This window comes from Bombus flavifrons, chromosome 15 (genome assembly GCF_040668555.2).
Source record: "Bombus flavifrons isolate JBK064 chromosome 15, iyBomFlav1_principal, whole genome shotgun sequence".
Classification (NCBI taxonomy): Eukaryota; Metazoa; Arthropoda; class Insecta; order Hymenoptera; family Apidae; genus Bombus; species Bombus flavifrons.
Genome location: NC_138456.1, coordinates 4,545,565 through 4,564,151, shown reverse-complemented (window position 1 = coordinate 4,564,151; position 18,587 = coordinate 4,545,565). Strand labels below are relative to the sequence as shown.

The 18,587-nt window shown below is 36.4% G+C and overlaps 1 protein-coding gene across 2 annotated transcripts; it reads right to left on the bottom strand.

Moving 5' to 3' along the window:
- Nucleotides 1-554: 554 nt before the first annotated feature.
- On the bottom strand, nt 555-17,962 carry LOC138187623 (uncharacterized). 2 transcript variants are annotated; one of them, XM_069128584.1, is made up of 9 exons: nt 17,415-17,962; nt 12,326-12,543; nt 11,911-12,103; nt 6,287-6,603; nt 3,996-5,629; nt 3,114-3,512; nt 2,356-2,531; nt 2,146-2,295; nt 555-1,094 (listed from the first exon to the last, which is right to left on the bottom strand). In XM_069128584.1, exons 2-9 carry the CDS (start codon nt 12,436-12,438, stop codon nt 741-743), a joined length of 3,336 nt encoding a protein of 1,111 aa, XP_068984685.1. In that variant the 5' UTR covers nt 12,439-12,543; nt 17,415-17,962; the 3' UTR covers nt 555-740. The 2 variants fall into 2 exon arrangements, with proteins under 2 accessions (XP_068984685.1, XP_068984684.1); XM_069128583.1 differs by having other exon boundaries at nt 2,146-2,531.
- Nucleotides 17,963-18,587: the final 625 nt, after the last annotated feature.

Here is an 18,587-nt window from a genome sequence, read left to right as displayed (position 1 = left end):
GTACATTTCTGCGAACCATGTAAATGACAGTACCGTTATTAATTAATATACACGCGCTATAATATCAATATATACGTAGACATTACATTCCCGTGATTTTTCATGCCAATTAGCTTGAATCAACTAAATAGTAATTGAATATCGAAAACGCGAGTTCAAGGTATTTCTTTAGTAAAAGACAAATAATATTCTAGAAGTAAAAATAGAAACTATTATCGCTGGAGCGTTTATCCCCTCGTAAAAGATAGTTCGATATCTTTTACGTATTTCTTCCTGGACGTTCTCTTTGAAGTATTTATTTCAGTATTTACACCTCTTTGTTGAATGGTGTCTTTTTTAATAAAAAATAAAAAAATAACTTTATATATATATATATGTATATGTATGTATAATATCTACTAAATCTGATCGAAAATTCTTCCTCACGAATAGACTTTTCTATATTTTTTGATGTCAAGTTGTAACATGACGATTGATTAATGATTTATACTTTATTTAATTTTAAAAAGAATGCGTATATAAACGTTAAAAATTAAAATTATACATACAGACAAATTTAAATCTTTTAAACTTTTCGGTACCTTATTTTTTACTTAAGGTCATGTAAATGTCATTACTGTATAATTTGACGCATTAATTTAATTTACAATCATCCTGTGATATAACTATATTTTCTAATCCTTATAATTTTCCGACCAGATCAAGTAGAGGGTGTAATTTTATCAAGAAAAAAAGGATCTTCATGGTAAATATCCTAAACCAGCCTCCAGACTAATGGAACTCTTGACGCTGGAAGCGTTACTGGTTCGCCTGCTGATTCTACTCGATTCAGCGCCGAAGATGGCCGCGATTTCCGCGCTTTTCTTGATCGAAAGGGCTTCGTGATGCGCTCCAGATCGACTGGAACAATGGGAAAGACATTTCTTGTCTCTGTCAGCGCCACCAACGTACACTAAACGGCCCTGCGTGTCTCTAGCACTAACGACTAGCACCTTCTCGCTGTCTGAAGACTGTTGAGACTTTCGTCCTGGATTGAACAGGTCGTAATCTAGGGCGAAGTTGTTCGAACTACCGTAGCTTGACGATGACTGCTTCTGGAAACGAATAAAAACAATAAAAAGCCTCATTCATCGTACTATAATCAACTAAAACTTCTTCATTTATAATCAAACAAACATTTTTTGTAATAGTTGGAATAGATTGATGAACCGTTCATTGCTCTCATCTTAACAATTCTCTATAAAAGATCAAGAAATACAAGAGATTAGAAAATGGGTTGATAAAACAATCAGCAATCGACAATTTAGGAAACGATTATTTTACTACCTACGTTAATTTACCAACCAATGCTAATACACACGTTGCCACAAACACAACTATAGGCAGAATTCACTGTAGGTTACCGATAGGTTTTTGCGAATATCTCGGAAACTAAGCGAAACCACCGTATGAAAAAGTTGTTCAAAATATCGATTTCTACAACATATCCAAAAATCATCGAAATCGGAGATGAGGTAATTTTCCTACAGTTCGATGTAATTTAACTCGATTAATTTTACTCTGTATCCTTAATGTTATTGAAACTGTTTAAGCGTTCCAGAGAACGAGAAAAACGCATATTTGATCAAACAATCGAATGAAAAGATAGCTTCGATATAGAATTACTGGACGATATATCGAATTTTATATACAGGGTGGTTGGTAACTGGTGGTCCAAGCGGAAAGGGGGTGATTCTACGCGAAAAAGAAGTCGAAAATATATAATAAAATTCTTTTTTGTTTAATTTTTTTTTTTTTTTAATTTTTCCATCGGGACAACGATCTACAGTGAGATCCGTTATAACGAGACGCGATAAAGTGCACGCGTACCGAGCGAAAATTCAAAGTCGATTTTCTCGAAAACAAAGCCTCAAACGAAAAATTTTTATTCTATATTTTCGACTCCTTTTTTCGCGTAGAATCACCCCCTTTCCGCTTGTACCACCAGTTACCAACCACCCTGTATAACTGAAAAACTAAAGTACATGGTACGTGTTTTCATCAGATGTTTTTTACTTGTTGCAATGTGTATAGATTCATCTCCTGAAATACGAACATTTACAACTCACCCTGCATAGGAATTAGGATATTTACGTTTCGAATTACCTTGAGTACATCCAAACCTTGGGAAGGCGTTCGACATCTGCCGGTCTTGACCGCTCGAGCTTTGTCCGGGCTTCCGGCTCGGCTGAGGGTGCCTTCAGAGGGCACGATGCCTCTCTGCCTTAACTGCTCCAGTATCGTCGGCCGGATCGGCTGCCGAGCACAGTAACACTTATTGCTTTCAGAGCAGCTGTCAGTGTCACAAGCACATACCACGGTGTTTGGAGGAACGTGAGGCTGCGTTGGGATCCTCCTCGACAACGAGCAGTAGCATTTGTCCGCTGACACGCAGGTGCACGACTCCGAATCGTAGCTACACTCGCTGCAACTCACGTAACCGCTGCTGCTCCTGTTCGCTGCCGCTCCTGCGCTTCTGTTTAGTCTTCTGCCTGAACAGCAATAACATCGGGTTTTAGTAAAACTTATTTTACAGTGACTACAAAAAAAAAAAAGAGAAACATATTTGAACATATTGCATTATTTTACATACTAATTAATTAGGTTTAAGTACATTAAGTTTCGTATCATTTTTTAGTATTTTCATACGACTACAAAATTTTCTGCTCTATAAACGAAATATATTTTATATATTTTATATAAATATATTTATATATTTTCGATCATCTGCCAAAGAAACGTTTGGAACAAAAGTTAGTCATCTTGCAGTGTGCTATACATTTGGATATTAAAAGTTTTCAATAAATTTTTAATCCCATAAAAAGTTAAGGTCGTCTTGAAATTTTTAATATTTTTGTTCAAAGCATTTCTTTGACAGATTATCGGAATTGGCTGAAAAATGCTGAATCTTAAACATCGTGTAAAAGTATACGAACTGTTCTACGATATATAAACATATACGTTGTTTCAGAAAGTTTTACACCTTCGGATACATCGGTTTTGTATCATCTTAATGTCAGATATTAAGAAATTAGAAATATCGAGACGATGCTGAAATATATTACAATACTTACAAGTGTCGCTATCTTCAGAAGTAGTATGACAGGCGCCATTTTTACTCGTCCTCCACGAAGATCTTCTCTTGCCCAATTTATTAGCCAATACACGATTCCTATGATTGTTCCTGGCGTCGCAAGAAGAGCTACTACCGAAACTATCGTTCAGTCTTCTCGCAGGGAAGATCACGGAAGTGAATTCCGTCGGTCCACCCTTCAACCTTGACACAGACCTTTTGATGGCCCTGCCAAGTAAGCAGGTTCGACGACTGGATCGTCTTCGTTGCGGCCTTCGACGCCTCCTCATTATGCTCGCTGATCTCTGATATAGCTCATCCTGTGTCAATGTGGCGGCCAATTTTAACAAGAACTCTTTGTACAGGGGTTTCAAGTCGTTGAATGACATCCCTTCAGGATCTAGAGGAATCAAATAACATAGTAATAGAATGTGATAATAGAAGAAGCATTTAGTATGAAATAGAAAAGCATTTCATATTAACCTATGAAGGACTAGGCACAGTGAAATAGTACACAGCATGTAAAAGTTAATTGAAAAACGAAACATATGTATAAAAGAAAAAGAATTCCACAATATAAGTTGACAGAAAAAAATTACAAATGAAAGATTGGCTTTCAATTAATTTGATAATAAAAGAAAAGAATACATATAATATTATTAACATAAAAGTAACAGGAAGTGTTATAATAATATTGGTATAATAATATACGTTTCTTCCTCGTCATCGTTTCTATATTATTCCCCTATAATTTATAAAAAAAAAGTTGTAATTCATAAAAAAACCAATATGGTCATCTGTAAATCTGCATCTTCAAAGTCCCTTAAAATTATTCAAACAATAGTAAATCTTCAATCTTAAAGCTTTCTCGCTTAATACTTACCGATAATAGCAGCCAAGATGTCGTCGACACTAGTCAGACCCTCCTGATTCCTAAACTCATCAAAAAGTTCGGTAAATCCCAAAGGAGTGCCACCTTTGATACTATTAGGTCTCCTAGCGCTTCCAGGATTCAAAAAGCTTCCTCTCCTGGGCAACTCGACTCTGGTCATCAAATCTCCTCTATCTACGTCTATATCACTCTGAGATCTCTTCAATCTAGTCTCCTCGAGAGCCTTCGTAGCATCCTCAGACCTGCTAACAGGTGGTTCACTTCCAGCTCTGCTTCTCTTCCTGACTCTTGGCTGATTATGCTCCATCAAATTCAAATTCGACGTGGAATCGCTGAGTTGCTTCTTCAAAGGTTTATCCATGGTAACCACTCTGCTCACTCGTCTTCCAGGTGTGATCTTCTCTTGGTCCCTGGATCTTCTTCGTTCCACTGACACAGAATCCCCACGACTCTCCTGGCTCAACTGATAAATCTCGTTATTACAGGATCTACCAAAGAATATATCTTCTTGCGAACTCTTTATCTTCCCTGGTCCCAGTTTGCTACCTCTGCCACTGTAAATTTCTTCCTGGGCAAGACTGTATATTTTATCAACATCTTTAAAGTGTTCCTCATAGAGCCTCTCTTTGCTGTTTCTCTTCAAAGCTCGTTCGTACAATGCATTTTCTTCGTTCTTGCAGCCTGATCTTTCGATCCTGTCGTAGATTATAACGTCTGACCTCGCAGAGTGTGTTTCTTGATCCTTAGACGCATCTCTCGAGGACACAGGATTATTCAGGTCATAGGAACCGTGAGATTTTTCGTACATTCTTTCCTCCACGTCATCTGCTTCTTTAATCGGAGTTTCTTGCGCCGGGCTCTCGATTTTTCCCGCTTTTCCAATTATTGGAAGCTTCTCGTATCTGTTAGAGACTGTCTCATAGAATCCATTGGCCCCTATGTCGTATATCTTGTTCGCAGAATTATTCGAGTTTTCTACTTCGATTTTCTCAGGAGCGTTTAATTCTTTTTTAATTCCGAACGTTTTATTCTTCGAATTTTCGCGTTCCTCTTTCTTGGAAACTTTCGAGTCGAAGTTCGTCTGAATAGGACTGAAGCTCTGGACCACTGGAGTAATTTTTTCTTTCGGACTAGCCTCTTTTCTTCTTCCTCGAGCCTCCAAAACGTCTTCTGCTTTGATATCAGAATTTTTCTTCTTTCTTCTGGGAGCTTTTTGTAAACCAGATGATTTTTCAGTTTCCTCCTCCGTTACCGAGCTGGACACAGAGGTTTTCTTCGTTCTTGGAGGTCTCACGGGATGTTGAGGAGTCGATCTGATAGCTTCCGATTGTAATATGTTCATTCTGGTGCTGAGCCTGCTGCTTGGACTCGGTTCTCTGACGCTGGAGGCTACCGAGGCTATGCTCATGCAACCGACGCCGTTCGTGTGCCTTGGCCGACGTCGATTCGCGTCCAAATCAGCGAGTAGAGATCTGTAGAGGGTCGCTGCAGCAGCCACTGCATCCTCTTCCGTCTCACACGCGAACGCGTGGCATTCTAGTAACCTGGTCGCCCCTGGTCGTCGCATTACTACTGCAAATATCGGTGAATAGTGGTCTGATGTCGTTTTCAGGCCACGCATTGTTCTGAAACACGTGTATTTTAAATTTAGTTGTAATTTCGTAAATCGTTGTAAACCTACTTTTGTAGTTCTACTTGGACTTTTGTTTGAATGAAGTATAACGCTAATTAAAAAATATCAACTATTCCAACGATTGAAAAATACGCTTCAAAAACGTAGAATAATGTAGAGTAATTAAAAAGCAATCGTTTTTTATATTTATATCTATCATCGTAATAAATCTGAGAACCTAAAGTCATTACCTGAAATACTTAAAAGCTTAAAATAATTACCTAAGACATCTAGAAAGCCAGATTGATTATCTAAAATATATACAAATTTTAGACGATTATCCTAAATACCACAAGACATAAATTTGGCTATCTAAAACACCTAAAACCCTAAAATGATTATCTGAAAATTCCTGAAATACCTAAAAATTCAAGATGCTCGTCTAAAATACCTAAAAACATGATAATACTGAAATACCTAAAACTCTAAAATGATTAATCTGAAATATCCACATCCTGAACAAAGTTTCTCAAACCAAAGTTTCCCTGAAATCAACCGAATAAACCTTTTCAAAGTAATTTTTGCAATCCAAGCGTGAACTGAAAATTAATTACAGGTAGCCACAACGCCATTAATTTCACCTGATGGCGCTTTCCATCGCCATGCTCACCTGTACAAGTCTGCGTGCTTCTCCTCGCTTGTCTGGCTCTGTTCGTGATCACCGACCAACGGCAAGAAAGCGTGATGCAGCTCTCCCGATGGCATGCGTTTATTGCGAAGCCTCAGTGCACTCCACACGGCGATCCTGCGGAAGGGGTTGTTCTTCTCGCAGGTGTCAGACGTGCGGAAAGTCAACCCTCGTCTGGAGACTTCGAGTTCCGCCCGCACAGAACATTGGATTCTTTCCAGAAGCTGACGTAGGGGTTCTTGGAGGCCTCGAACGCTTGCCACGCGACCTCCCACAGGTGCTGCGCCCATATATTTCACCTGGAAGGATAATTTGATGGTTATTTAATGGCCATTTAATGGACACTTAGCCTCTTTTTCATAGTGCACCAAATTACAAGAAATACAATAGAATGTGATTCTTCGATATATCGTTATAGTACTCCAAATTAGAAAATATCGAAGAGCATCATGTTCATGGCAAGCGCCTCGCTTTTTACCGATATCACCGGAATGAGAAAGAGGTAATGGCTCTACTAGAAGCACAAGGAGGTGCCACGAACGACAGGATAATGAAAGTTCACCAAGATGCAAGTACGATGTAAATTACGTAGATTAATCGATGGTGCGCCGTTATCAGGAGTTTTCATCGGCCATTAGCACCAACTACGACCAGTGTAAAACGTTTCACGATGCGCGCGAAACACGTTTCCATTAAAAGCGAAACGTAAAGTATCGGTTATCTTCACGCTTAGAATACTTACTAAACCTTATCTCCTTATCTTCCATGAACGAAACGAAAAGTATATTGCCTGTCATAAGCGTGAAACCATTTTCTCCATTTTTATACAGGTACTGAGTATGAGATATAACAGATAGGATAAGTCCGGTTAGAAATATTTCGAAGTGAGCAGCCAAACTGAAAGTTCCTATTACAATTTCTTTTTGTCACGAGTTCGATTGTTGAGTCAACTTGTCCAATTCCACTTTTTTGTATAATTCGGATGTCATGCTGGTTTTGCAATTATGAAACGAAGATAAACGGTTCTCTACTTTTTTTCTTACGTTCTAACGAGTTCCTTTTTTCCACTGAACGTAATTTACCCTTTTTTTAGGAAAGGAAAGGCTAACTTGTTTCCTAATATAATTTCAAACTTCGTTTGGACATGTAAAATATTTTTGATACAATATATAAAAATTGAAAGTTTCTCTGAGGTTTTGTAGTTACGGGACGCAGCGTGTTTTCATTGGAAGAACGTCAAAACACGCGATAAAGTGCCATTTTTATTCCGGTCTCTCGTGTCTTCTAAGGAATGGATATTTATTTCATGAAGATATGGACTGTAATGGCTCTTAATGAAGAAGTTATTTCTAAACGCAATTATGCGGTTATAATCAAGGCAGTAAAATGATGAATTCTTATCCTGTTCTGGAAGAGACAACAACGTGACATATTCTTTTATCGTTCTACGGGTCTTTGTTCGCCATCCTCTGATGTAATGACGAGGCTGATTTGCATATTGGGACACATATTTGCAGATGATGGACAAATAGTCGATATGGTAATGGATTATATTTAAACGTCACGCGACGAAAAGAATTGTAATTGGGATACCTTGACATTTTTACGGTTTATAAAATACGTAAAAGAATATATTGGATGTACCAAGGTCGAGTATGTACATAATTTCCAGTGAATATGCATATAAATTCTACGAATTATTTGCAGTAAATTAATAGCATTTAAAAATTTTTAATGAGACGCGTTTTTCATGATTGTATTGGTCAAGTTTGAAAACATTCTGAAAATGTATGTAATTTAATAGAAATATATATTTATCCAAAAAACACTAATAACTATCTTGAATGTATAATCTTTGTGAAATTAATATTACTATCATTATCATATATTGTTTGTACTAGATATTTTGTCACCCCTATATGCATATATATTTTAAAATTTTAGAATTCAATAATTGAAAAATTAAATAATCAATTTAATGTTAGCAATGCAGTCCTACAATTAGTTATAGAATTAATTATATATCTCTTTTGCACCCCACTGTACATTTAGAAAATGATTCTCTGCTCGATTATGTATAAAATTTCATAGATCTGTGTTAATGAAATTTCAGAATGTTTCACGTAACACGTGATATACATGCATTCATGAAAGTTTCTACAAGTGTTCTACAAGCGTTCGAATACGTTTTTCACGAGACGATGTATGAGTTCTTCTTGCGTCCCTTTTTCAAATTTCTCAGGAACCTACTTACCCATTTTCTTTATCGTCCCATCGCAGCCTCAGAGCCGCTATCTTTCATAAAACGTGCTCTTTATCCTTACATATTGGATGGTTAAGACCTGATAAGTATAAAAGCTCGTCATTTCGAAGCGTGGATGAAATTCTACAGGTCTTAAGATTGTATCTCTATGGGCGTCGAGGCAATGATCTGAAGTTGTTGCTGACCTCGACGAAGGCATCATCGAGGATGGTGCAACGAAACGATGCGGAAGAGGGAGGCCATAAAAGCGGGGCAATAAGAAAAATCCGCATACCGATCCGCGGCAACGAAGGGGAATTTTTCAATGCTCCAAATAGTCAGGAGCAAGCCCCGTCACGCTTCGCGAATCGTGAACGGAATGAAAGTGATGATTAAAAATCGCTGGGACCACGGCCGCTTGAGGAAAGTCATGCAATTTGTCTTTAAGAATGACTTAGGGTACTTATCGAGAGACTGCGGACTTTTTAGTATTTATGAAAAATTTGAAGATGCGTAAATGCACAGGATGTATATAACGCGCGAAAATATATGAAATATCCAAAGTATGGTACCTTTTACAATATTTAACCAATAACAGATAAACCAATTTTTTTATCCAAATTCTAATTATGTAATTACGTTCGGGAGAATATGATTTTACATTTTTAGCACCGGACTGACATGACTGGAAAAAACAAATTTTATTTTGTGTATTTTATATTATATTTTCGCATCTTTATATTTTATATTGTTAAAGTTTCATATTTTATCTTTCTTTTTGTATTTGTATGTTATCGAAGCGTAGGCGTCGAGAGAATATAATTAGTAAAAGTATAGAGAATAAGGATACAAGAGGTAGAGTAGAATCTCGATTATCCGAGGTGATGTGGACCGGGCCGATCTCAGGTAGTCGAAAGCTGGGATAATACGGAATAATCTATTAACTTTCCTAAATTATAAAGTTCATAAATTATAAAATCGTAAAATCGTAGAAAACTTTTGATAGTACGATGTTGAACACGTATTTAGGTTCAATTAATTATTTAAAAGGTTGAAAGTTTTGTTAACTACTTTCACAATACTTGACTATTTATACTTTCGTACTTTTCGCGTTAAAGTTTCGAAAAAAAATGAAGTTACCGTAAAGTTCAGAGCACCTCTGATAGTACAACACTTCGGTTAAACGGGGCTCGAACAACCGAGATTCCACTGTACATTCTAAGGTCAAGTTTAAATTGTAGATTTGAAGTCCAAATGTTAAGTACGAGAAATGTTAAGCTTGCTGATTAAAAAGTAAACCATAAGTGTAAACCAAACGTAATCAATATGTAATAAATGTAACTGAAAGTACCTATTAGGCCCTAACTTGGAGAGGAAGAACTATGAAAAATAAAAAAAGAAAGAAAGTCCTGTATTATTCTGTTGAATTGAAGAAAATATAATGTATCGTTCGATTTCTACACCAATTATGTTTCATACTTCAGCTATGTACTTCAACTAGGCTTTTCCCCGGAGAAATCAAATTTTGAAAAAGATTATGGCACGATATCGTGCGATGGAACTTGAAATCGAACGGAAATAATGTTTCCATAGTACGAACAATCCTCATCGGCATATTTTCCACCGTTCCCTAGACATCAAGAACGATATTCGCCTCCTACTCGATGAAAACTGCGCTCGACCGTGTCGCATAATTAGTAGTACGCAATATTAAGTGTTACGACGTTCTTAATCTCTGCCAGCACGTTTCGTTCTACTCTCATTCAACTAAATATTATTTAATACACGCCTGTATGGAAGCATCAGATAGCAAAGATATTTAATTCGACATTAAACAAAAATATTCGAAAAATATTCTTCATAATCATCCACCTAAATTCATACTTAACTAGAAGTAACACTAGACCATATTCCAGTTGAGCACAAAACTGCAAAAATTCTATTTTTACCCTTTTTCTACCTTTTTATTTTTTTGCTTCTCTTCGTCTTCGAACGAGCAAGCAGTTCACCAGACCAATTATACGTCGATCTCAATTTTATTTCCATTCGTAAATGTATCCGATATATTCGTTGATTTTTATACACGAACGAATTGTCGAGTAAGTCAGGATTATATAAAATGATTAGAACATTTTATATTTTAGCAAACTCGTTTGACGTTTGAATATTTCATTCTTTCTTATATTCTCATATTTCCCATATTTGGACTATGAGTATTTATGCAGATTCATATTTTTGCAGATATAATTAAAAAAATGAAACTCATGCAAAATATTGCTTTATGATTTTAAATATTTTTCCATATTACGTACAATTTTGGATTTTCAAATACCTCGTGAATGCATAAAAATCCCCAGTCTATTCGTATGCTCTGCTAATATTTCCTTTAAAAAAATGCAATGAAATTAAACGAGAAAAGCAATATGGGAAGACAGCGAGGCGTTTTCGTGTAACGTCCGTAAAAGTCCGAGGTTTTCGTAGCGAAATATGAAATACGCGGTCGGTGCGTGTTTCGAGGCGATTTTCAGGCCGCGAAGTAGGTGAATCCTTGGCCAAGGCGCGAACAGCTGCGAACTCGTCTCGAGAGTGGAACGAATGGCCATTCCCCGAGATTTTTCTGTGCACGGGGGCAGGGACGCGGCGACGCGGCCGTACGATCGAATTAACATAAGTGAAAATCCTCTTTTTCTTCGTGATCCCGTCTAATTGCAGTGAAATCTTTGTTGCGCGGATCCGCGCTGCATTCGACTCTACGACAACTGATTTCGATCGAATCGACTTCGTTCTCGTATCTCGACGAATGAATATACAAACGATAGAAGAAATTCGAACGTAGAATTTTCTGGCTAACTCTAGTTTAACAATGAAAGGAAAGCAATGTCTTCTAACGACATTTGAAACGACAAGTGCATTAACATTTATACTGTGATATTTTCTATCATTAATAAAAGAAAAATTCCCTCATAAGAAACTTTGACAGTAAAAGCAGAAAGAAACATCTTTTAATAATATTTGAATGTAAGTCGAGTATTTAATAGTATTAAGTTAAGTGCATTGAATAATTTATAATATAATATTTAATTACAAAGGCTACAAAGGCTACAATTGCTACAGTTAAAATTACGATATTGCATCTTTAATGTAAGAAAAATTCGTTCAGAAGAACGATTCTAACATAAACGCCACTGTATGCATACTTTGAGGATCAATACACTACTAACAGTGATACTAACGATGAGTTTGATTAATGAGTGTACCAACAATGAGCGATAATATCGTTCTACAGGTTCACGAGAGTAGAGAAAAGTGTTTAGTGGCACGAAAACGACGAAGAACCACGGAGGAAAGTAATCGATATATTTACCGGTAAAATCGCGGCGGCGCATTCTCCAGGTGTTTCGCTTTCGGCTTCCACGGAAGCGAACATCGCCTCGATCCTCGCCTGCACGGCGCTGTTCACCCTTCTCTGCTCGTCCACCCCCATGTCCTCCAGATGATTCGAGTTCATGGTTGATACCGCGCCATACCAACCGCCAATGTTCGATCCGTAGATCGACCTGAATCAATAAGTTTCACTGTAGCCTTTTAGAAATCTTTTTATAAAAATTGTATTGTCTTGCGAAATTAATGAAGAAGTGTATCGTTTGTTATTTGAGCTTGGTACAGTACTTTTTTTACTGGATTGTATTAACAATTGTAAAGCGAGTTAACACAATTTATCAAGTTGTATTAAAAATTCTAAAACGAGTCTGAATTGAATTACTAACTGAAAATCATACCTCGAATCTTCGAACAGGGCATCGATGCGAGCCTTGCTCCTGAGGGAGCATTCCGATGCGGGACCAGCCAACCGGAAGCCATCCTCGTAACAGGACATTCCCACGCAAGACATATTCGGCTCTAGATCTAAACTAGAGCACGATCCACGTCTGTATCTCTTTTAAGCTCCCTGGAGCTTTTCTCTTCGTCGTGTTTTCATCGAGCGACGTCATTCGTTCTGGAACAATTCAACCATCCTTATGAAGAATATCTAGTCTCAATCGTTTTCTAAATATGTATGTGCGATCTCCTTTCATAATTTTATCGATTAATTATACCAATGAAATAGTAATTACTTTATATCAAACAGCAATTCTTATAACTAGACTGCAGATATTTATGCCAACTTAAATTTTTATAAATGCAAGTAAAGAGATAGAATCTGAAAATAAGTAGAGAGATTTGTTTCACTCGCTAAATATTGTAACGACGAATGGCATACTTTCGATATTTTATATATTTTTTTATATTATATACACTCTGTGTATTTATACAGTGTTAATAAATAATACAGTGTTATAAAGCAGAAACTGGTCTACTTATTTCAGAAATCTGTTCTTTAGAAGTCTAATTAATATTAAGTATTATGTAAATGTGGAAAGGTTAAATACAAAGTCAATGTAAAAATCGTGTTTTATTTAATGGAAACACCATCTGTCCTATCGATCAATGCATTTTCACTTAATTGTGTTAATTCATGGAAGTACAACACAAAGATATTCGCGTAAATTATTATATATTTAACAATATGTGTCTTAATGCGTTCAAAACATGTACATAGAGATTTCACTGTATTTCACATTTAAGGGATTTATGTAAACTTTTGTGACTGTATTTATAGACCTGTTTAATTACACAGTGAAAATCGCTATTGAAAAATCCATCACGTAACATCTGTATCGAACTTAAGAATAAACAATGAACGCCTCAATGCTCGATAGAAATTTGTTCAGTAACACTCGCAGTTAACAAAGTTCGAAAGATTCGAAAGAGGTGAGATCTGGACAGGATCTCACCTCGTTTCCACGGACCCTTGCTGCTGGTCCGCAGTATGCGTTAAATTTATTCGAGAATACGTATCACGTCGGATAATGGCAATTAAAACTGTAATTGCAAGACGAGACTGGACGAAGAACGATCGACAGACACCGTTTCGAATCTGGGCTCGAGTAAAAGTGGCGGGCAGCTCGTAATTTCACCCTTTGAGGCGGTACTTTTAATCAAGGCCATCGACTGTATCCTTTTCAAACATGTAGCGTGAAACGTGCTTGTTGGAACAGAGATTGTGAGACATTTATGATCGGTTATCTATCTTAACAAGTATCTCTGGATCGTAAATAGCTAGGACAAGTTTTATCAGGTTACTTGTTTTTGAGCTACTTAATCACCTAACATTTTACATTTTAAATGATAAACATCATCAATGAAGAATGTTCATTATAATTTATATAAAATTCTACGAGTGTTGATTTAAGTTTTGGGGACATTAACAAAGAGCAGAAATTTATGAAATATTCAAAGCTCTAATTAAAGTTTCATATCGTAAGTTGCATTCATAAAACATGAAATTGCATAAACATCATCAGTCTAATTAACCTAATAATATCGTTCCTACGAACATTTCTCAGCCTATAATTCCCGACAAGCATTTCGTGTATATCATCGAAAAGATTTACTGTCCCATAACTATGTCAGATGAATCGCTGTTTGCCTATAGTTCGTGTCTGCTCGCAAAACATAATAACTGGAACGTTTTTGCTATTGTTGCATCAGCGAATTCCAGCGAAATTTTCACACTCGTGGCGCCGCGCCGTCACTCATTTACAAGCTCGCCAATCACACGAAGAATATGGTTCTCCAAGTGGGAAGAAGGGATTGCATTTCGCGAAAGATAGCATTGTTCACAGCGGTAGAAATCGCGGGCACGCGGTACTCGATATCCACTCGTGTAGAATTATCGCGTGCATGCCATCAGCATACCGCCGCTCGATTTTCAGCGCGAGGCTCGTCGCGTTTCTTTTAATACGTTGACTGTTGCACAGTTCCAAAATTTCAATTCTTTTTTTTTTTTCTATGCTTAACTATTAAATTTCCAATCCATCGTCCGCAGATATCATCCTTTTTCTATAGAACCAAGCATCTATTGCAATCTCTCCTTATTCGATATTCAATTCTTCCTTCTCAAATTTCTACCCAATATCCAAGTTCCAGGCTCCAAATTTCATTCTTTTCCGTAGAATTAAAATGGTTTACAAAATTTCAATTCTTTTTTCGTAGAAATACCCAATTTATTGCCAAATTTCATCGTTCTCCATACAATAAAAGAATTCGTTTAATCCGTCACTCAATTCTCACTTACGTAAAACCCATTATGTCATCGCGAAACTTTGTCCCCGATTGTATATAAAAATTGATCCACTCGACATTTAGATATTGATATCCTCAAAAACGTTAGCGATGTCGTCATGATTAGTGATTAACGCTACTCTTTATCGTTCCACTTCAAACCTGTATAAATGGCCTAATGGAAGAGAAAGGAATAAAGAATAACCGATAAAAGAATTTCTAACGCGAACCATATAAAATTCTGTCGAAAATAAGTCGAAGGTACAGCGTATCCGTTGGTAATTAGAATTTCTAATTTTACGTCGTATTCTGCTGGGAAACGAAGCAGCGTGAAATCTTTTACAGTTAGCCGGATCGAGGGACTTTTCAGAAAGGCGTCTGTCGGCTCGCGTATTATGGGGAATAACTGTCGCTGACACGTACACGTAAACGGAGCCCATCTGTTCACGTGTTCACCGTTGCACGCCGAGGTCGTGACGAAACTGATTATCGAAAATTGGACGATTACCGATCCAACCAGCTAATTACGGCAACGGGAACGAATCGATTTTGAGATGATCATGGTTGAAATCCTGGTCATAGATTTCCAATTGAACTTTCAATTCGAATACTTGTTCGTTCGAATTATGGACTAATATTAAATCTAATGATTTTTATTTAGTAACACAATAATACCGGTTGCAGATTTCTTTCAAGATTTGTTTTAATGATTTAGTTTCTATCCTATGTATGTGCTAATAAATAATTTTTGTATAAATATGTTTCTGTGTTGGAAAATCTTACGTATGTGTTTCGTTTATGAATATCATGAAAATTTCGTTTAAATCCTGGTGATTTTTTATTTATGTTCTTCGTTTGAATATTTTAAATTAAAAATATAATAAATATATAAATATATAAATATAAATATATATATATATATATATATATATATATAAATATATAAATATATAAATATATAAATATATAACGATAATACGATTTATTGTGTTTATTAATGTTTATAAATTTCTTGGCAATTTATTTTAAAACGTATTGTTTTTTTTATTTAAAAATAAAATGAATCTAATTGACAAGATGTAGTCATAAAGTTAACGCATCGTGAACACGAGAAACAGATTTCGTTCAACTTTATGGACCACTATTTTGTTTCAGGTGCGTTTACAAAATGGAATCTTGTTGAATGCTTCATTAAGTTAAGGCACGGTCAATTAAGGATAATAAAGGCACGCGTTTAATTTTTGCTCAAGATGAATAACGAGGGTAAATTTTACAACTGGACTCGATTCACAGTTATACGTCTCTTTGATCTTTAGCCACATCAATTAAATATTCCTATTTTCGTTTCGACTAAACCTCGTTGGACAAGATTCGTGCTTATTTAATTTTTCTACTTCGATTTCAAATCTTTGGAAGGAAAGAGACCGAATTATATCCACTGCAATCCTGTAGGATTTGAAAGTTACTGAATACAAATGTAAGTTTGCTGAAATTTAAAAAGCTTGAAGTTCCGAATATTAAAAGATTCAAACATTTGAAACATAATAACAATATCAACTTTAATTTAAAATATCTAATATTTGAAGTATTCAAAAATTAAGATATTCAAAATTTAATGACCCGAGGGAGAAGGTTTATATTATTTAAAAAATTCTTATTCAGGATCTCTATCGAAATATTAAAACATTTGTTCTTCTACTCTGCTATTAATCTTTCTAAGCCACTGGTTTTCTTGGTTTGCCAGTTTCCATTAATTTACAGCCAATTACAAGGTAAACCAATTGTTGGACGTCTAGGCGACTGTCAGCGCTACGGATGACGAAGGATCCTCGTTCACCGCGTTGAAGGCAACGGTATTAAGGTCGACAAACAGATTACAGCATCACGTGTCGACGAATCGCGTGGAGAAGCTAACATGCGCGGCCGGATTTAAAGCGTGTGTGGATCGTTCAACTTGCAATTACCAAGTTCACGGTTCGTTTACCAGCCGAGTTCGGTCTAATGGGAATCGAATAAACGAACGGAAGTAACCGGACGCACGAAACTGTTCGCGTGCCAGGGAAAATCGTATCGGAGTCGTCTCTTTGCGGTAGAAATGCCAATTTCGGATAAATAAATAAAATCTAGGTAGAACAAAGTACAATTTAAGCAACCGTTCGATTTTCAGATGATGGAAGAAGATATCTGCTTAAAATCGAGGAGGTAGATGATATTTGTATTTCTAATTCTAATTCCTCATTTGTATTTCTAATTCTATGATATATGAGGGAGAATATAGAAAAATAGTGTTAAATGGTTGAAAAATATTCATAATCTGACATACTACTCACTTGAAACAAGTTCAAACCTGTTATTAAATAACCTTGGTTTCTCCATGTCAGAAAATTATTAGTAAATGTGAACTCTAAACAGCCTAACACATAATGAAAATGAGTAAAAGTAGGGTATTAAGATGATTGAAAAGTACAATTTTAATATTATAATATCTACTTCAAACAAGTTCAAACCAATGATTAAACAGTCTCGTGTCGGATACAAGAAAGTGTAAATAACAGAGAGCTACGATATCTAAAAAATAACTAAATCAAAAATAAATGGAGGACACAGTACCCCACCATAGTATTCCAGAGTCAGAGGTCCATCGACGCTTCTGTAGAACGTGATCTCGAATATGCAACAAGATATGAAAATTGATCCACTTACTTTCCAATGCTCCACGATCTCAATTTCGCCCAAAAATCCTCAAACAGAGTCTCCTAAACAAAAGTTTTCTAAAGTTTCTCGAAAAACACCAGCGCACCACCGCCACGAATCCCATATTATCGTATAGATCACTTAGATCGTATAGATCCACGGTTCTCCGGACTCCTCCATCTTCTTTGTATCGATACCACAATATGAAATGAAATGTAAGAAACACTTGTTCGATTTCAAATTTCACAAATTTTCAGCAGATAATCGACCGTTGTAACAGAGAACAATCGATTCTTGTAATTTCACAAATATTCAAATAGATAATCCAATTGGCGTAATTCCACAAATTTTCGATAGATTATCAACTGTCGCAATGAACAATCAATTTTTGTATTTTCACAAATTTTCAATGGATAATCAGCTGTTATAATTTCACAGATCTTCAATAGGCAATCGACTGTTCAACAAGAAATATTAAAAAACCGACGTTTTTCACACGAAAAGAACGTTGCCGTTGACGATCGACCTTGGCCACGAGTCGATCCGGATGACCGTCGACGTGAAACTGCCGGGGATGTTCCGCAGGAGAGACTCGAGTTCTCTAGCCAGTGAGTCGGCTCCTCCACGCTGGAGCGAGGAGAAGGAGGAAGAACAGGAGGAGCAGGAGGATGAAGATCGACGGAGAGAGCCTTTCTGCTGTTCCACGGGAAGGGTGAATGTCTGGTCGCGACTTTTTACCGGAAATCTTGTGCGTCGTGCCTCGCCTGACACGTACGCATCATTCCGATTAATTGGTCCAATATCGATATTTATTTCTCATGAGTTTGACGTTCGTGGCGTGGGTAAGAGATGAGAAGTGTTGCTGTGACCGATTTTCCACGAAAATCTAACGGTTTTGGGCTTTTCACAAAAATTTGGAATATTTGAAGAAATGTTAACTTTTAAATTTTTAATAGAGATTTGGTATTTTATCATTTTTTCGGAGCATAGACGATCTTAGAAAATTAGTTTTTGAAGAAATGTTAGTTTTTGTCCGATTCTTAAGGAAAATTTGTCAATATCGGCCTTTTTGAGAAAATAAACACAGTTTGGAATATATTAGAGAATTATTTTTTGGAGAAATTTTGCATTTTTTGGGGAAGTGGATAGTTTGGAAGATGTGGAGAGATAATTTCTCTTCTT

Coding starts and splice junctions, on each gene's coding strand:
- LOC138187623 (XM_069128583.1), bottom strand. CDS start 12,438: ATGTCTTGCGTGGGAATGTCCTGTTACGAGGATGGCTTCCGGTTGGCT. Junction 5,630..6,286: donor AAGCACGCAGACTTGTACAG/GTGAGCATGGCG, acceptor CACGTGTTTCAG/AACAATGCGTGGCCTGAAAA. Junction 2,532..3,113: donor TTCTGAAGATAGCGACACTT/GTAAGTATTGTA, acceptor ATTGCTGTTCAG/GCAGAAGACTAAACAGAAGC.